The 21,278-nt window shown below is 39.8% G+C and overlaps 1 protein-coding gene across 2 annotated transcripts in view; it reads right to left on the bottom strand.

Moving 5' to 3' along the window:
- The window catches only part of MYO3A (myosin IIIA), a 105,457-nt gene extending 100,141 nt beyond the window's left edge, over nt 1-5,316 (bottom strand). For both annotated transcript variants that reach the window (XM_059479651.1, XM_059479659.1), the window contains exons 1-2: nt 5,149-5,316; nt 442-576 (exon numbers count right to left, since the gene is read on the bottom strand). In XM_059479651.1, coding sequence (XP_059335634.1) covers nt 442-576; nt 5,149-5,316 — 303 coding nt within the window. The remainder of the gene's footprint in view (nt 1-441; nt 577-5,148) is intronic.
- Between the last annotated feature and the right edge of the window lie 15,962 nt (nt 5,317-21,278).

The following is a 21,278-nucleotide window of genomic DNA, read 5'->3' on the forward strand; positions in this document are numbered from 1 at the left end:
CTTATCTGTTTGTGCATTTACCTCTCACAGAAGAAAAATAATTCAGTTAAATAATTTTTATAATTTCATTTGGAAAAATAATCACCATACCATATTCTTTTACTGCTATGTCATATGTTAGTGATATTTAAAGAAATGCTTCTACAAGAAGATTCCCATGGCAAGCCTTTCACCAAAGAAATATTTTAGGTAGCAAATCCTGTAAGTTTATTAGAATTTATATCCTAATTCTGAAGGAACAGGACTATCAGTGTAATATCAAGATAAGGACACTGAAGAATTTAACCAGAACAGTAAAAAGACTAAACAACAGCATTTATCACTTTGCATGCAACTACTCTTGAAAAAAATTACAAAATTACTTGCATCTCATTCATTGAGTTTATACTAAACAATGGAATACCAACTAGAATAAATCTCCTTTTTTTCTGTATTATTTACCTCAAGAACTAGCCAAAGCTGGTCTCCATTTTTCACATCTTTCTTATAGTACATGCCGTAGAATTTGACTACATTGGGATGATCAGAGAGGGCTTTCAAAATGTTGTACTCAGCTTCAATTTCTTCATCAATATCCTAGTGTCACAAAGGAGAAATACATAGCAGTTAACAAATGAATAATGATAGCCATAAAAAAACCCAGAAACAAACCACAAAGTATTTTCTGTCAATTCAAATGTAGTTTGAAATGATACAAAGAAAAAAACCAAACAGAACACAAATATACCATTTATAGAACTACATAGCCTGGTTCTGTTTAGTGAATACAAATAAATTCTTTTTTAAAATTTCATTTTGTCTTTAGCAATTTTGACTAATGAACATGAGGGGTATGACAGAGCAGCCCTCAGGTCCTGGAGGACAAGTTGTCCATGAGCCAGCAGTGGGGGTCCAAGGAGGCTGATGGGATCCTGGGCTGTATTAGAAAAAGCATTGCCAACAGTTGAGGGAGGTGATCCTGCCCCTCTGCTCAGCCCTGGTGAGCCCAAAACAGGAATGCTGTGTCCGGTTCTGGGTTCCTCAGTACAAGAAAGGCATGGAGCTAATGGAGTGGGTCCAGAGGAGAGCTATGAAGATGATGAAGGAGCTGGAGCACCTCTCTTATGAGGAAAGGCTGAGGGAGCTGGGCCTGTTCAGCTTCAAGAAGAGAAAAACTGAGAGGAACCTTAACAATCTCTACAAGTGTCTGAAGAAGGGTGTCAAGAATATGGATTCGGGCAATTCTCAGTGGTGCCAAGCAACAGGACAAGAGGCAATGGGTGGAACTGATGCACAGGAAGTTCCACCTGAAAATGAGAAATTCTTTATTGCATGGGTGACAGAACACTGGAACAGGTTGCCCAGAGAGGTTGAGGAGTGTCCCTCTCTAGAGAGATTCAAGAACCCTCCAGATATAATCCTGTGCCATGCACTCTAGCAAGACCCTGCTTGCTCAGGGAGGTTAGATCATATGACCCCATCACTGGTCCCTTCCAACCTTAACTATTCTGTGATGCCAAGGCAAAGCCAGAGCAATCCACAAGCAGGTAGGTATGCATGTGCCTTGGGAAATTACGTGTTCCAGCTTTAGTTTTAATGGTAACCCCAGCTAGAAATGCTGCAGCTGGGACTACCTCTCTGTCTCTTTGTGCATGAACAAGTATGACTGCAGCCACATCTGATTCATTTGTCATCCCACTTTCTAGAATTATCTGAGAATTCTTCTCATTTTCTGCTGTCATAGAAGCTGGTGACATCCATGGTCTCTCTGGGTTCTGCTACTGAACTATAATAATCATGGTTTTTTGTCACACTCCCATTACAGACCTTGGGTTTCTTAGTGAGGGAAATCCTTTTGGAGGTGAGATATGAGGACCAGTTTTGCCAGCAGATGCACTGGGAGCTGTGCAAATCCCTTCAGACCAAAAATGGACACAGGCATTGGCAGGCTTTAGCAGGCATTGGATGACTCAGGTAAACCTTTCCCACCTGTGCACTGGAATTGCTCATTGAGGGATGATGATTACACTGCATTTGAGTCATGCTGACAAAATATTCAATCCCTCTTGACAACAGATGAAAGCAAATATCTGCAGCCATTTTCCCCCCATTGTTTAGATCTCAAAAAAAAAAAGGTTAACACATTCATTTCAGACTTAAAACATTTTTAATACAATTTGCTATTTACAACTACACAAAAAGAAGTGAAAAATCCATTCTAGAAGAAGGCTCCCTTATGAACTGCACTATCCATATGAATGGATTTCCTATCAGTGAAAAGCTCTGCTCAGTGCCAAAAACCTGTCTCAGCAAAGCGAAACAGAAGTGACCATGACAGAGAAAGGGGATGTTCTGTATTCCCAATGAATGATGCTCCTTCTCATTCTGTTCAACACAACTGCCCCAAGAGCACTCTCCTCACTTGTTTCTTATACAGGTCTCCACTATCCTATTCAAGTTCCTCACAGGAGCCTTTTTCCTTGACACCAGCTTGACTGTTCTCCAAGAACTTCCTCTGTCACCGGTATCATGAATCGCGCCATTAAACTTTCATTTTAAGATTACCAGGATAAGTCTTCTCACAAGAAAGGATTTTAGAGGTCTTGTTATGGGAACAATTGAAAAACAGAAGGAACTTTCCTCTTTCTGAAAAAGGAGAAACTCACTTTAAGGTAATTTTCCCCAGCACAACACAGAATACAGAAAAAAAATACAAGGAAGGCAGAAATAACCAAAGTACTGAAGGTGGCAGAGAATGGAAAGAGAAAGAAGCAGGGATGAAAAGAGAAAACACATCTGGCAAAAACAAAAGGAAGAAAAAAAATACAGTCAAAAGCCAAAAATTAAAAACAAAGCATACAATAGTTTTGACTGCCTTGGGGAAATTGGAATAGAATTAGCCCACTATCCTACTGTGAATTCATAGAGGTTTCTGTCTCCTGAGGGGTACTCAGATTTTATGAGATTTTTACAATTATAAGGAGAAATTAAATGATAGAATATTCATTCTGTGCCTACCAAAAAGAAAAATATTCTTCAGTATTTTATAAATGAAAAAACTTAAACTGTATTAGAAATGGCAGACTGAAAATTTTCATCCTATATATAGGATAATTTGGCTAAGAGTTCTAAGGTACAATGGTATTTACTTATAGTCCTGAGGACAAGACTAAGCCTTCTCAGTTACATCTTCATTTCAACACCTTTGCATTCCTGTTTCAGTTTGAAAAAGCTGAGCTGTTACCCAGCAAAAAGAGTCTGTGCTCTAAAGGATTAAACATTAAAAGCTTATTTCAATCTTATATCACCCATGACAATGTAGGTTCCCAGTTTAATTTCAAAACATCAGTTAAACCAAACCATATTTCTTCTGCTTTGTTTCCTGTCTACCACTCAAGAGGCACAATTTTGAAATGATCTCCAAAGAAAAAGAATTGCAAAATGTAAAGAAGAAAATACATAAAGTATCTTTTCCTTTATTGCAATGGCTCCCTCTGCAGCCATTATTAATACTTTCAGTTTAAATAAAAAGAATTCATTTATTGCTTTCACTTTATTTCCAATACAGGATTGTCATTTTAGCAGTTACATGGAGGTAGAGCAGCTCCTCCAGACACCCTGGAGAGGACAAAGAAGAATAGTGTTCTTAGAATAAAAGGGGTAAAACATGTAGTTAAGAGTCAAGTCTCAGAAGACTGATGTTGACTGCACTACTGCCAATTTTTCATTAAAATAAGGAACCTGTTTTCAGCAGTTATATATTTGCCCATCTTCAATTTCTTACATTGCATCTTTATCCATCCTATTTCTTCAATTTCCTTTACATTCTATTCCTTTTTCCTACTTAATCTATTTCTCTTTCCTCTAGCATCAGCTTTACTGTTTCTTTTTTCTTCCTATCACCATCCTTTAATCGTTTTCTGCAACCTCACAAGTGAACAGAACATTGAAAGTTTCACTGATTTCCTCAGGAACTCCTGCCATAGCCAGCTGCCACTTAAGAATCAATCCTGAACACTTCTGAAGCATAGGAAAGCAAAAGCATTTCCTGCCAAACAGGAATTTAGATGAACACCAATTGAAGGAAGTCATGCCTATTTATTGTAAGCACAAGAACCTTGTTTACAGAAAGCAACAGAGTCAAAAATAGTTTCCAATACATTTGAGCTCATCAAGATGCTTATCACTTGGCAAGTTATGTTTACTTTGGAAGAAGTTGTGGTATTGAATTGAGATGAGCACCCTTTTGTTGCTTTGAAAGCACGCTGAAATAAAAAAGCAGATCAGCAAGAAACACAGCAAAGATAATGGAAGACACTATGTTTTCACCAATGTATTTCACAGACTTTTGTGTCTGTGGGATCATAACATGACACTGTGTGATGTGCAGAGGTAGAAGAGCCCTGTGTGGCTGTGCACCTCCACACCGGTAGGGTCCCCACAGCACGGCATTCCTGCCCAGAGGTCATGCCATGGAAGCCCACACCTTATAAACCTATACTGACAGTGCAGAAGATGAATTTAAAAGGGCCTCTGAATTAGGAACAGCTGCTTTCCGTGTTTTGGTCTTAAGAAAAGTCCCAAGCCATGCGCAGCACCACTGAAGTCAGTTGGGTGAGCCTCTACAAACCAGACTAGTGTTCTTCCTTAATTTTTGAGGATTAATCTGCCACCCAACAAATGTCAGTTACTGAAAACAAAACTGTGCTCTACAACTTCATAATTCCACCTCCCAGTTGCCTGGTGCTTTGTGTGTAGAGCTAATCACTTTGCATTTTCCATTTGAAAAGATGGATTCCTCTGTGAGACCTACTTATTTCTGGCACATTCTGAAAACACAGAATGAACAGAAACAATAAAATATTTTATTTTTGAGGTATCACTCATAGCATGTAACTCAGCTACACCTAAGTTATACACCTATTACACCTAAGTAACTTAGCTACAACTAAGAACTATACCTAAGTTTAGGTATATTTCTGACTTTTATTATAAGCAACCACTTCCAAGATCACTTATGTTAAGAAAAATGCATTGATAGCTAGTCTGATACACAGCAGGCCGAAAAAGTTTATTTCAGTCATTTCTAATACAAATTATCTAAAAAGATTAAGAGGAAAAAAAAGACTACATAAACTCACAATTAACCAAGTAATTTAAGTAACTTACATGAACAGGATCCAAAATTTTGACTGCTGCTTTGCTGCCATTTTTCTTATTTAACACCTTGAAAACTTTTCCATAAGTTCCTTTGCCAATAGTCTCAATTATTTCCCAGGTGTCTGAAGGATCAGGAAAGCTATCAAATATTATTGTTTTCCCGGACAATGGAAGCATCTCAAATGATGGCTCCTAGGAAAAAGAGATATCAGTGTTCACTCAACAAATGGTTAACAGCAATTAGTTTACCAGAAATGGGAAGAGAAATACACACTCCAGCCTCAAACTCTAGAAATGTTTTTGCATATAGTGTGCATGCACAGATAGCATAATGAATAAGAACTGCTGCACTTGAATTTGCCTTCATTTGATATCATGTTGACTGCACAATATCAAATGCGCAGTATTTGGAATGTGCGGTCAACACAGTATCAAATGAAGGGAAATTCAAATGATAATTTGAACCAAAATCAAGTTTGAGTGAAGCCAGTTTCCCATGCACTTCAATGAATATATTTGTAACTCCCAGATCTTTGGAGGGAAAGGGGAATGAGGGTCAAGTTCATAAAATTCCAAAGGATTTAGGTCCATTACCAAGAATCAAGCAAGACGTGGAAAGAAACCCACACAAAACATCCTAAATAGTAGCATTAGGTTCATTCAAACTCTTACAGTGAACAATCACTTTTACAAGTCTACTCTTAGGATTTGAATTATGACATAGATCTCAAAAGGCCAAGCAGATCAAAGTGACAGATCTTTTCACAATGCTACAGTCTTCTGACAGTCAGGCAGTCATGGAAAACATGCTTACCAATGTACATCCTTTAACAAGTGGTTTACATACTGCAAAGGAAACACCTTTTACAATGATTGAATTGTATCCATCACTGACCAGGTTGCACCAACACTCTGGTCCATGAAGGATACAATCCACCAGGAAACCTGCAGCAGTCTGTTGTGTACTTGGTACTGCAGCCAGTGCTGGCCCAGCTCCTTGATTCCAATACTGTGGGAACTAAATGACCCAATTCTACCTGATACAATGAAATCTCCCTTAACACTGTTCCAGGTTAAGGTCAAAGTAAAGATCAAGATACAGCTGTAATACAGCTGTAATAAGTATAGTCTCAGTTTCCCATTCCAGAGTCAAAATTTGCTTCTTTCTCCTATCCCCTGGGATTCACAGACACCACTCAGGACACTGACTGTAGTATCTTCCTAAGGCATCACCTTATGCCTAGTCTTCATCCATGCTTTGGGAGCTTCACTACATTCAGGTCAAGCCCCCAAAAAAGAACACAATTGAGTCACAACTTTCTTTTTCTTTGCCTTTAAAGTAGTGCTCAAATACTATAATTCTGTTGGCGTTTTTTAATCACTTCATGCATAAATGCTTTGTAATTAGCTTCTGCACTCTGTTGTAATTAGGAGACTATACAAAACAATAACTAAATTTGGGATGATAAAGGGATGAAGATTCATAATCTCAAACCCTTGCTTTGAGGGTTTCAATAATGATGGCATTTCAAAATGTCTCATTCTAAACTTTAGTATTTTAAATTGAGGCTAACTATTTGTTTAAGATCTTACTGGATACTACTAAACTTGTGACTAGTGATTTTTTTTATAAGAGGAAAAAAAGTAAAAAAGTATCAATGGTTGCCTTCATAAGAACTGAGGCATCCAAACCATATTGAAGCCTGTCTACATACAGGCTACTTTCTACAGAATATGTAATTTTCCATTGAAATCTAGAGCCTGCTGTGTCTCACATTACAAGAAAACACAGGAGCTTCTGACCCAGGCAGTAGGAGATATGCAGCACTGCAGAAAGGAAGATTTATTTATTCCCTTTTGAAGATGAGCACTTCTGCACAGGAACTCAAAGAACAGCTTCACATATTTAGACTGAGCCAGAGCCAATCTGGGAACTCTGATACCTTGAATCTTCAAATAAGCAAAGGACCACCCTGCTGCAGGGATATTTTAAACTAAGCAGAACACTCCAAGAAGAAACATTCCAACCTGGTGCTTCAGACAGCATCCCAGGCTCCATTAACTCCCTATACACTGACAGAATGAAGCTGAAATTCATTGACTCCCAGTATCACTTGCTTCTTTGTCTGCAGAGACTGCTACAATGACAACTGTTAAAGGGCTAAGGAAACGTGATCCTGCAGGTGCTATTTGGATACCAGAGAAAAAGCGCTAGAGAAATTGCCATGTGCTTTTGTTTTCTTTTGAAAATCACACAGTTGCACATCACCTAGTCTTAAGAAAAGTCACCACATACTTAAAAAATATGCATTCAGTAGCTGTCATATTTAGTTCAATAATTTAAGAGTGCTATTCCAGAAAAAATTATTCACCCTAGTTTTCTTTTGATTTACAGCTTCAAAATGATAACTTGAATAAATTATAATGAATACCATGTTTCCTCACTTTCACCAAGTTTAAGAGCAAGTCCCTGCAGAAAAATTGTTTATTTTTCACTTTTATTATTAAAAATATATTCAATAGAATGAATTCAAACTCTTACATTCTGGATGATGGATAATGTTTTATTACATCTCAGTGAAGTTGTCAAAGCTGATAATGATTTAACCTCATATTGAAGCAATAAATTGGACTGCTCCTGGAATATGTCTGGATGCCCAACCAACTGGATAATTTATCATACCCTTCACCATTAAAAATTTACTTTAAAGTCACCACAATTTATCATTTGATCCAAACCTTTACACTGGAAATGTACCCTTGAACCACTAGGAAAAAGAGAATTTTTTAAAATACTTCTGGAGTGTTCAGTGTGACAGTTCACTCAGCTTCTGCTCAGATTTTGGCTAACCTGCTGGGGAGGCCTGATGGATGCTAGGCACAGTAAGTCAAAGCAAGAGCACCAAGACAGACAAGTGGTCTGAAAGAGCTCAAGAGCCATTATGAGCACTACACACCATTATCACTGGCAAATCTCTGTCTCCTGTCATCTTTCCTGTTGCAGTTTCCCCAGAATCTGCTCACTTACACAAAATGGTATAGGCCAAACCTCCAAGCTGGAAGGTATAAAATATCAGCTTGCCCAAAAAGTTTTAGACGCAAATCCAAGAGGAGCTGGACTCCTACTTGGTGTGATAAAGGGAACTATTGTATGTGACAGAGGAGAAGGGATAAGCAGTCTCTTACCCCCAGCGAGGTTTTACTTTTTTGCTTTTGCTTGGAGGCATACAAATTAAGAGTTATAGTTTATAAATTACAAAACCTCATGGCTTGAATGGTGCATAAATGAATTTACGTGACAGACTGACCTAGGGAAAAGGGGATTGAGCCCCTCTTTGTCATGTTGGTTATAGTTCCTAGTGAGTTCATGAAACAAAGTTTAAATCACAGAGTACACTGTCCTGTAAGTTTTAGAGCCAAACAGACTGACTCAGCAATTAAATTCAGGATATTCAGGGCAAGGAAAAAATAGATTTGGAGTTCCAACAAAACAAGATTTGGGGTTTGTCTTTTTTTTTTTTGTTTTTTTGGGGTTTTTTTGTCGGTTGGTTGGTTGCTTGGTTGGTGTTTTTTTATCTGAGAGGGGGATCTAGTGCCCGTTCTAAGAACAATCTGGGTGAGAATTCTTTTGTGCCATTCCTATGCAACTTTTTGCTTCACATCAAACATATGTACCCTGTGGAGCAGACTTCAGGGCAAATATTAGAGATAGCCTGGATATCCAGAGATGCCCTGTTCAGCAGCTGTGCTGGCAGACCACTGCATTCTCCATCTTTTCAGTATCTAGTCAGTTTGGAGACGGAAGGGGAAGCCTGCTAAAGAACATAGTATATTGCCAATGGAGCATATCATTGCTGCCAAGGCAAGTCAGTGAAGTATATTTATCACACCCAAAGCTTCAGACACAAACCAATTGCCCTGTGGAGGGCTTTTTAGTCAAGGCCACAGAGCACTAGAGACAACACAGTCACATGGGAATAAGCAATTGGTTTTGCTTCTACCAGCTGGGTCGAAAGCACGATGGAGCCTGAATTTCATATAGAATATCATATGTTAATTCAATATTTTCACCACTGTTTCATACAACCTAACTGTGCAACTTTCTAATAAACTTTCCTCCCCCAACAGTTTCTGAATTGACCTTCATCTCACTTGGATGAAAACATACCCATTTTCTCCATAAAGAGTTAATAAAATGAGAGCTCCTTGCCACATGTCACTCATCTGCCTCCATGCAGGAAGCCTACAGGATAAGCAAAGCAGACATCTACTCACATTTAACTACAATGAATGCAGCCTTTAGGTTCCCATCAGCACCTTGTCTCCTGGCTACCACAACTTTCTGGTCCTGAAAACTGGGACCAGGAGCTCATTGGTTCAGTTCAAAACACACCTACTGAGGTTGTCTTCTGGTTTATTTGTCCCCATTCCTCTTTTCTTCACATCGTAAACATCCCTTATGTTTAACCAGACAGCTCCTGCATACATCCTGCCCTAAAACGTGCCTGACATCTTCCTGTAGGTCACAACTGGCAGGTGCCAGGTGCCAAGAACACTGGCACACATGGCATATCAGGTCTGTTACCTCTCTGAAGGTGACACAATGCGTTCCTGCAGATTGTGAAACTTCAACCTGTTGCCTAATGGATGCCAGAAAAAGCAATCACCCTAACAAAAACAAAACAAACAAAACTAGACAGCTTGTTATATCAAATAAAAAACTCCATCTCACCTCACTTTTTCACCTCATTTATTGCTTTATTCAATATCTGATTTGGAAGTTCTTTGGTCTGGCACTGATCACAAGGCACAATGGGGCCTTCAAATACTTAATGCAATGGCACAATCAAATCCCAAACCACATTTCTTCTTATTTCATGAGTTATGCCACACTGACAAGTACTTAATAAGAAAGTTAAAGGCTGCCACACAGAATTCTCACAACAAGCCAAAAAGCATGAGGCTACAATATGCCCTTCATCGTACTAGCACCTAGCAATTTCTGGATAAATAATTTGATTATTCAACTAAGACCACAGACTGCAGCTTAGATTCTCAGCTAGAGCTATAAGGACTCCTTTATATAGTATATTATCTTAGCCATCATTCAAAGAGTAAATATTGCTCTGGAAATTCAAATATCACCCCATTCAACTCCAGGGGAATATGTGGCCTCTGATTTCAACAGTGATGCAACCGGTATCTGAATGGGAACTATACCCAAATCTAAGCTTAGTGTGAACAGATTATCTAGTTTGGTCATTAGTTAAAGACACGTGTTTGCAGGTTTGCAGGCTGTTTTTTGTTTGTTTCTTTTTTTTTACTTAATTCGTCAAAAGCTGAATGCACTTAGCATTGTAATTTCACTTTAAAACAACAGATTTGCATAATTACATAATTTTTGTACTTTCCATATGTCTAGACAAATTATCCTCTTTAACTGCACATCAATTTGCTTACTAGTTTCTACTCTATATATTTCCTATTGCTTTCAACTGCCCTTCCCATCTGCAAGAAACCTTCCAGAGGGAAAAAAAGATCTCTTTAGTCCCAGCTATGGTAGATGAAGAATAAAAATCAACAACCTTCTCTAACAGTGAGTCCATGTCTTTTGCTGTTGTGTGCTTGCACCAGTAAGAAAAGACACAAGACATCAATTTGGGTAGGTTTCACCTAAGCTGATGTGTAGAATACACCTACAGGAACCTAAGTTAGATGCTATAATTCCATTACAGTTAAAGAAATAAAAAATTGATTCACCTCACCTAGTTAGCATTTATCTTAGCATAAGACAGCCCAGTCTCCAGACACTGATGATTCTACTGGCTAAGTTTCCATTGCCTACAACAGGAGCCCTGTTACACTGCTTCAGATGCAGACATGTTAAGGTAAATTAATTCTATCTACTTAAATACTGGAAAAAAAGAGTTTTAGCTTGGCAACTGACAAAATGAGTATTAGCTAAATACTATAGCCAGGAAAACAGCAAGCCAGCCACATCTCATCAGCTGAAAGCTGTCAGGAGACTTGGACATTGTCTGATGATGCACAAAAAAGGAAAGCACCATGCAATGATAGTGCCAAGCAAACTTTGAATCCAGCAACCAAACCCTAAATTAATGTAAATCTAGGAATAAATGGTTATGTAAAGCATTTGGGGGCAAGGAGTGGTGATCAATTTGGGCAATATATCTCCTGGGCACAATTCAAAGTACATACATCAATCTTAGGGCTGTTCATTCAAGAAATTGATCTGGTTTTGAGGCCACTTTTTAATGTTTACTCTCTGAAAGGCTGGGTAATTGTTTCTTCTGTTTCTAAAAACACATTTTTTCTTCGGTGACTGTTATCCAGTGACAAGTTTCCCAACAAAGCAAGACAGCTTCAAGACATTTGATGCCTCTGGACTCCTTGACCTTTGTAAAACTTCTACATGCAGTAGAGAAGCAGTGCTGTGTGGTATCAGTACCTGATCTCCTGCCATTGATAAATGCATATTGGGTGTCCACACTGACATTTCATCTGTGGATTATTATTCAGCTGATCTTGACATTTTGACTTGCTGCAGACTGAACTGGCCAGCCCTGCTCACAGGAGGCTCCAGCCCTTTGCTCTCTGATGTTCTCAGAGGGCACAGACACAAAGGATCTACTTCAGTGCTAGGTTCCACCTTGGTTTCCATCCATTCCCTGCCATGCCCCACAACAGGGAAAGTCACACTGCATGCTGAGGCTCACAGTTCTGAGGTAACTCCATTGGAGGAGGGGATTTTTAAGCAGCAGCTTAAAGAATCAGCAAGGGCTGTAAGCATTCAATCTGTACTCATGCATAGGGGCTACCCGCTAGATTGCAATGCTTCAGAGTTTAAACATGACACAAGTACAGAACCAAAACCCTTTTAAAAGCCAATCTTTAGTTAAAGAAGAGGGTATGAAAAGAACAAGGAAACAAAACGCTAAATTTAATTACTGTTGTCAATTTTAAAAGCTCTGATGTTTTGAAAACAAATGATAGCTAAAGATTTTTGTGGCAATTGTTGTCCAACAGACAATATTTTTGCAGGGGCATTACAATAATGAAAGAAGATTAATAATGGTAGGGGGAATTGTCAAATTGTATTTGGACTTTGTGCCACCAGAAGTAATGAAATGACATTAGCAATCCATGAACTGAATTATACCCAGCTAATTTTGTGGCTCCTAGAAGAAAGGCACTGCAAATGATGAGGATAATTTTTCAGTGACTAAACACTAGATCAATATATTAGCAAATAACTTGGTTTTCAAAATTAAAGCATCACTTAATTTTCCTATTTTAACACAGTAATACCTTATAAAGCCATAAAACACAATATGGTGTGGCCTCACTCCGTATTTCTCAGAACTTCTAACAACAGAAAAGTGGCAACTCAAACTTAATTCAGCTGCTGTATCAATGAGCTTTGTCAGGGCTCGAAATTAAAGCGATACAGTAACTTGATAGCAAGATAAGGAAGGCAGTGCAGACAGCAAGCAAACTCGCTAGCCCTTAGCATGAGCCGACACGAAGTTTCGGGGTGTGAGCGCGCAGCGGGCACGGCGGGGCTGCACACGCGTCCTGCGCGGCCACGGTCACGCCACAGCCCCGCGTGTCCCCGGGCGGGGCAGGGCAGGGCAGGGCAGGCATCCCATCCCTCCCGAGCGCCCCGCACGCGTCTCTGGTCCAGAAACTCACTCACAAGGGGAAAAAAAAACCAAACAAAAACCCCACCAAAAAAAAAAACAACCCAAAAAAAACAAAAAAAAACAAACCACAAAAACCCCACAAAAAACTAAACAAAACAAATAAACGGAGGGGAGGAAAAAAAGAGGGGGAGGAAAAAAAGAAAAAGTGTAAACAAGCAGGATTCATCTGAACGAGAGACCGCAAGAGCCAACCCGCACATGTTCTGGTGCCGGGAGCTCCCGGCTCCCAGCACCCCCTGCCCGTCCCGTCAGCTCCGGGGCTGCGGCGGGAGGCCCTGGCCCGGCCCGGCCCGGCCCGCGCCACCCCCGGGGGCCGGGCCACCATCCCGCGGGGCCGCCCCGAAGCCCCTCGGCGAGGCGTGGCCGCCGGGCAGCGCAGCTCCCCGGAGAGCCCCCTCTGAGGCACCGGCGTCGGGGCTCGCCCCGGTGCCTGCCCGCCGTTCCCGGCCGGGGATTACCCGCAGCGAAACCTCCGGTCCCCGCAGAACCAGCCCCGCTGAGGGGGCAGGGGCCGCGCCACCTCCGGCCGCCGTGCCTCGGCTTCGCCCTCCTCCTGCGGACGGCCCCGGCCCGGCTGCGGTCCCGCCTCGGGGTCAGCGGCGGATGAGCGCTTTGCCCCGCTAATCCCCCGCAGGCGCCGGCAAAGCCGGCAGGGCTCGGCCCGCCCCGGGCAGGGCGCGGCGGGGGCGCCGGGGCGGCCCAGGCTCCCTCCCGGCGGGGCCGCTGGTCATCCCGGGCCGGCCGCCTCCAGAGCCGGCCACAGCCCCGCACCCTGATCCGCCTCCCGGGGATTACACGGAGCCGAGCCTGGCGAGCCTGCTGGCGTGGCGCGGGAGAGCTGCGCTCCTGCCCTCGGGGCTGCCCATTGCTGCACTGCCCTGAGGAAACCTAATGGACCTACCTGGCCTTCTAAAAATAATTCACATCTGGTGCACGCCCCGAGCTCACGGTAGTACCTGTTGCAGAGAGGTGACTAAACTGCAACAGCACAACATAAGTGTAGTGACGTAATAGCAGGGTGAAGTTGCAAGACAAAGTACTCAAAAGTTGAAAATTGATGAATTTTAGAAGTACAGATGCTATATGGTACATGAAGCAGGCTTTAATTATGCTGGTTAGGTTTTCTTTGCAACAACCTTAACAAATTCGCGGCAAAGAAGCAGCAGAACTCTGTCAGCACTGGGGACCATGTACCCCAATCAGAAACTATGTCTGTTGAGTTGAGTTTGTCTCCTTTTATTTTTCTGATAATATTTGAACCTCGGTGTTGTTTTCAGACAGGTCTGACACGAGGGGAACTGTTTCAGAGCTATGTTTTACATCTTTCTCCAAAGGAGAGTAGACACCAGGTAGCTCCCTCTCCCTGAGCGAAGCTCTCATTGCTTTCAGTGGTGCTCGGGAGTGCCTGGCACCCCAGTGCCTTTTGGCTGCGTGTCTAGTGGATGGCAAGTCATGTGCCGAAGCATGATAGTCTAATCCTCTGATCATGCAGAAGCTTGGCCAGAGTGCGCCATCAGAAAAAGGCTACAAGCCTTTCAGTGGAAATTCAGCTGCAAAAAGCAGTGATGGGTACTCATAGCTCTTCTAGAAAGAGCTTGCATGCATCCAAGACCTGGAACAAGGAGCTGAGAAGTGTGTAGACACAATCATAGGGACCAGAAAAGACAGTAACATCAGTGATTAGCTGATATGTTCCCATCACCTTCTAGCAGTGCTGTCCTAAAGCCACTGCTGCCCACTCATCTAACTCTCGCTGTGCGCTGACGTTACCGTCCCTGAGCTCTGAAGACCTAAAATTGTCTGTGAGCCCTCCCTCTGTCAAAGGGACCTCAAAGACAAAACCCCATGATGGGGCTCAGATAAACCACTTGAAGTATTGAACACATTATGACTTCAGCATTAATTAATTTTTCAGGTGAACTGTGAAACTCAAAAAACCTCATATCTGTTTCATTTAGGTAATCCTGAACGATATATAAGTAATGGCAGCCTGTTGTTGCAGAAAGGGTCCTAGTTTAAACCAGTTAAAGACCAATGTCCAAGGCGTATAGAGCTAGGCACTGTTGAAACAAACAGGGAATTTATGCCTTTAGGAAATCTGTGTGTCCAATGGACACTGATGGTGCTGGAAAATTTAGTCATGAAATGACTTTGTGACAGTCAGTGTCATGCAGCCCAGCCACATTCCTCCTTTGCCTTTATTTTCACTCCTTCATGTTCTTTTTCAATCTCAACCCGCCTTGGCTGTTGCCCCTCGTTTTCCAAAAAAATTACTGCTTTGCTTTTATCTAGAATACCTTTCAGATGAGATTTCAAGGTTCAAGAGTAAATATGGGTATATGCTTTCTCTACCCCAAAATAAATTTGAAAAAATTAAGGACAAAAATAATGTATTGACAATATCCAGATATATATATTAAAAGATAAATGAAGTGTCGTCATCTCCAGCTGTACCTGGTATGAGGTTAAGTTTGCTTGATGCTACAAGACAGCATCTATACTACACTCTCTTTTTAACAGATTGTGATTAGGTTAGTTTCAGATTTTATCCTTGCCTTTCAACATGGTTTTTACCTTCATTAGAAGCATTGTGGGTGCAAGTCTGAGAACTATTTTTCAATTATTATGTGACAAATATGAAAGCAGTATGAACAGACAACCTTACCAAGCATCCAAAGCATCTTCAACATTAGGCAGTTGCTTTTAGAATATCTTACTCTTCATTTTTAAAATGTAATGGACCCAAAACATACATAAGTATAATAGACCTCTTTTACTGCAGAACTACTGATACATTCAGACTTCTACATTCTTAGAAGCTTCTAATAACAAAAAGGTGTGGGGGGGGGAAACATGCCCTTGTGATTAAGGCACCAAATTAAGGCTGTAATTTACTTAATATTTTATATATTGTGCAAGATCATGCTACATCCAAATCAAGTCAGGATGCAGATAGGCAGGACACAGTGGACCCTCCCTACAAAAGGAGGTCCTTGACTGCCAGGCTCCAAATCCTGGGCAGAGTTCAGCCATAGAGATTTTGTGGGACCAAAGACATATGTTCCTGCTATTCATCTCCTTTTCTCTTTATAATTGATCTTTTAATAGTATTCTACTCAAGAGCAGTTGTTTTGTTGGCTAATGAGGTACATATGCAAACAGCAAGTGATACACAAAAAGATCAGGAGGTATATAAATGATAACTTAAGAAAATAAACAAGCATGCTTAACTAGCAGAAGACCACCACTATAAGAATAAAAGAACTTACCTCTCTGGGGAAGTGCTTTTTGACCTCTCTGGCTGCTTAACTGAGCACAGCCTGTAGCAAATATAAGGAACTCCTCCCCTTTGGTGTTTATTACAGAGAAGCAGTACTTCCTGCAACACCTGAGTAAATATCCTCCAGGAAAACCACCACAGAGTTTGTCTACATCTAGCTCAGTATTCTTTTGATCATAAATGCCATCTACCATAATGAATTATCAAGGATGTCCAAAGGCATAAGTTATCTATTTGAATGCATAGTTTTCTCTAAAGCAACCCTGAGCTTTGCCAGATATTTTCTTTAGTTGATCAAAAGAGCTCCGTAACCCCTTTTGAAGGTCTTAGATGTGTGATCCTTGTAATCACATTTAAGGGGCTGGTTAGCTCAGGAGATTGTTAATAGGATACAAAACCTTTAACATCCAACCCAGATCATTGCAGATGAAAAGCTGTGACTATTCAACAGCTTTTTCATGTCCCATGACCTAACTTAGTTCCTAAAGGAGAAATGTTTGTATTCCTTCAAATTTACAGAATGTGCTTTTCAGACTTTTTTTTAACTGCACATAATAGAGAACATTTGACAAACAGGAAAATAATTTAAAAGCTCAGTGGTAACTAATGAATCCAATTAAATCTGCAATCAAAACAATTTTGGAATTCCCCACTCCAAAACTGTCTCCACAGTCTCAACAAGCCCATAAGCACAGAAATTGCCAGTAAGAGTGGTTTAGGAAGCTGACAGTTCTTCATTAAAATGTGCCTCTGTAGGTCCCTGTCATTAGACCCAGGAGCTGCACATCTAGCACAGAAGTGTTACCTTTGAATGGTGATAGCCTAACTCATGCTTATTGATTCAAAGCCAGTAGGGGAAAAAATGCTACAAGTAAAATGTGCAAGGTATTGTATTGAAATTTCACAGTTTTTTCTATTTCACTGGGTTTGAGGTAGCGAAGTTTTAGGGTTTTGTAAGTGTTGTTTTCCAGCTAAGAAAGTCCTAAGTTAGAGACAGTTTGAACTCATGTCTCAAATTCAGTTTATAAAAGTGCTCTTAATTTTTTCAAAATACTAGGAAAAGATGCATCGGAAAATTTGAGATATAAAACCTTTTACTGTTCCAAAAAATTGCAGTAGAGAAGCTCAGGGACCAATCCTGCAAAATGTGTCCTGGCCTTTACTTACTTAGTACCCTTATCCTTTTCTTGGAACACACTGATCACTAAAATAACATTAAAGGATTTTGCTTACGTCCAGTGATGTCAGCCAGTAATAAGCTGTTGGGACATCTGAGGATTGCTGCTTTCTGCATCCCTGAGGAATAGAAAGTGCCAATCTTGAAAATGTTCAGGTAAAGATCTGGGGTTGTGGTAGTGCCATTTCTTTGTGTGCACAATGTATCCCTCAGTCATGAAACTGTCTTAAAAATTGTGGGATTAAAAATCTAAAGCAATAAACAACACCAGTCACATGATAACATTAATCACATGGCTCATCTTGTTGGTCATCTTGTTAATGCAGCATTTCCCAAACTAACTGCTTAGATATTTCATAATATCTAAGGTTTGGTACTTTATAGTTTTTTGCAACATTTTTTGGAATTAGTTTTATGGAGGGTCTCACTTGTATCCTGGAGTAGCAGTGCCTGTCTCATGAGGTGTTATGTGCATTTCTTCACAGTTATCATTCTTCCCAGCCCTTTAAAGTTTAGGTAATCAGCAGTCTGACATTAAGTAAAATACCCATTAAACAAATACCACTATTGACACTACTAAACACAAGTGTACTTTGGTATATAAATAGGACTGTGAACCAGTGAAGTATAAGGAGCATTGGGATATTGATAACTGAAGCAGTTAAATTGATTTTTGATATGTGCATCTAATTAGCATCTAGCATAGAAGGACCTTCAATTCATTGCATTCCAGGTCCTGCTATTTAACCAATTTTTAATGGAGCAAATAGAGTTCATATCCAGTGATAAAAGAAGACTCAGTGTTGAACAAGTGTATTTTTTCTTCTGCCTCTGAAGGGGTCACAGGGTACAAATGGAAGTGTTAGCTAGCAGTGATAGGTGTCATTTTGTGCAAGACTGTACCACATCCAATAGTCCTGGCAAAAGTCACAAGGCACCAGATCCTTAATCTGTGGATTAACTGGATGTTGAGGTTACCATTTGGAAAACTTACACTACTAATCCTCATGATATGTAAGGAGCTGTAAATTGTAATTTAGGTATTGAGCAACAAGATGGAAAAGAATGGTAACCTAAGCAATTTTATGAGCTTTATTAGGCTATACCTTCTTTTAAATAACATTTCTTAAAGCAACTCCCTTGATTTTGAATGGAAATTACTTGTGAGGTTTGCAAATTTGAGGCTCAAAATACTATTCTTGGACAATTTGAAGTTTGGAATATCACATAATGTCCAGAATACTTCCAATGGATAAACAGAATGTGTCCAACATTCTTTGTTTTGCACATTTTTCCCCCTGTTTCAGACATATCAGTAGCTTACTGTCAGTCTATTCCTTCCCTTGGAGCCAGAGGTAACAATCACATTGCCAGACTTCACACACTTCACAAATACATGCTTTATTAATCCCAAACAGTTTAAAAAAATAAATAAAACCTAGAAAATTCTTTTTCTTTCAAGCAAAAGAAGAGATAGACACAAAAAGAGAATGACAACATAATCTGAGAATAGCCTGGAAAGCTTGTTCTGGAGTTTTTCTCCATTATTCTACCCATACTATTTTGAGTTCCTCAGCCTCCTAATCTAGAGGCACTCCACAAATGATTTTTATAAACAGTTTCCTATTTGTGAGCCTGTCATTAATCTCTGAAGATGTTCCAAAGATAGCCCTTGGAGGATTTGGATTTGTCTTCTTTTTAATCCAGTTAGAGAGTATAGCAAACAGTGACACAAACAGGATTACATTTGGAAGGGTTCTGTGCCTGGTTATGTCAGTGGCACACAGACAGGCTGAGTTCTGCTTTCCTGCTCTGCAGTTTGTTGTCCTCCCAGCTGCTCCTCCTCTTCTTTTCTGGTTGATTGTGAACACATTAAAAAAAAAACAAACATATTTACTTTTTTTAAAAAAATCAGATTAAAAAAAAAAAAAAGAGGAAGAGGGAAGCCATGTGCCATCCTGATTTTAAACTTATCTGTCTTTGTTACCACATTTGTGTCCCAGTGCTCTCCTGAATGATGAGACAGCCTTGTAATATTGTCTGGTAGCAGGAACAAAACCTAAGGTCCTCTGCTCCCACAGAGTACTTCCTACTTTTCTGTGGTGATGGTTTTTAGAAGCAAATTGTCATTAGGATTTTGTAGGTAACAAGCAGTTTTTGAAATAAAAACATGGATTTTTAAACACTGAGGGTGACTTAAAACACTGAAATAAAATACAGACGGTACCAGTATATTGTCCACTTCAGATTACCTTCAAATCAAGGCAAAGAATTTAAAACAATGAAAATCTGTTAAAACATCAATAATTCTATGTTCCTGAAAGTAATAATTACATATTAATTATGGCAGCTGGAGTGCTAAATCTTCCAATTGCTCTGTCTATGATCATCTCTCTCCATTAATTGTAACTCCCTCAATTTCTGCCATTAGCTGCAAACTGTGTCAGAACATAATTCTGCTTCCCAGCTATTGTCAGGAACTAAATTCTTTAGGAGACAGAGTGATAAAGACTTGTATTAAATACATACCTGCTTTTGAATGGTTTTGAATCTCTTAAGATTTTGAAACTTACATGTAGCCAGATTCAAGTCTGTCAAATGGTGATAGACTGACTTTATAGATTCTTAGGACTAATAGAAGATATGTAGAGTGACTGGCTTTGGTATTTCATGTAAGTTTTTATAGGTAGCAAGGGTTCACATCTAAGAAGACACCTGATAATATATTCTGTCAAAAACACTCATAAGATAATCAAGATAAACTTATTACCTCTCATGTTTTTCCGACTAGAAGTTTAGTTTTTAAATATACCTTATCTGTACTATGTTATGGTTTGCATTAAAGTCAGAGAATGCATTTTATAGAAAGTTTATGTAATATTAGGTAGTATTGATTTTGCTGCTGTACACTTATACCTCAGATGGTATCTGACATGATTCAATATGAATTGTAAGTCACAACAACGTGGCAGTGTAAAACGTCCAAATTAGCTCTGAAGGTTTCAATAAACAAGATCTAAACTAAATGAAAAGGCCAATATTCAAAACCTCAAAGTCAACAGTCAGTAAAAGTCAAGTAAAAATTTTTCTCCTTTACATTTTCTAGATAGGACAGAAGACTGTACTCTGTGTGTTTGTTAAATAATACACCTTTGCAAAGCTGAGGTAAACTTATCTGGCTGTTCTTTAAAACATTTAAGTTGCAATTAGTATAATGGTCCAGCAGTTTCTGTGTCTAGCTGCCTTCCAGTGCCAGAGTTAGATCTTCAGTCTGCCTTTTAAAATGTCTTTTTAAAAGGGATTGTTAAGGAAACCTGAAAAGGAGCTGTAGTAGATCTAACCCTGTGGACATTTTCAGTCCTGACAGTGAAAATGGTCTTTATGAAAGTGCTTTAAGGCACAAGTTGAGTGGCATAAACTCTGTTCCTCAAACTCAGCAGCCTTTGCAACTGCTGATGCTGAGAAGTCTCAGAGGAATGGATCATGCAAAGTTAAATTCAATTTCAATCCACCCTCAATTATGAGCATCATGTAATCAGCACCAAAACCATCAGGTGATGGGTTTTCCCTTACAGAGTCCTATGTGAATGGACCTTGAGCTGGTTTTCACACCATAGCACAGTGTCTCAAGGGGTGAGAGAGTGGGGCTGAAAGTGTGTTGCTGGAAGTAGAGGTACGGCTGTTTTGCCCCCCATTACAAAGGTAGCACTGAAAAGAAAAGCTGGTTTTAAGATATGATCTGGCCTCACTTGTAGGCAGTCTGAAGCACAGCCTATTCCTGACTCTCTGCAAATAGTAATAGTCTCTTCATCTAAGCTCTATATTTAATATTATATATATAATATATAATAAATATGTATAATAATTTATAATAACTAATGCTCTTTTCACCTTCTTGATCTGTCCTTACACAACTGGGAATCCACAAACACACTATTTGGAAAGACCAAACCATAAA

This window comes from Ammospiza nelsoni, chromosome 1, assembly GCF_027579445.1.
Source record: "Ammospiza nelsoni isolate bAmmNel1 chromosome 1, bAmmNel1.pri, whole genome shotgun sequence".
NCBI classification, from domain to species: Eukaryota; Metazoa; Chordata; class Aves; order Passeriformes; family Passerellidae; genus Ammospiza; species Ammospiza nelsoni.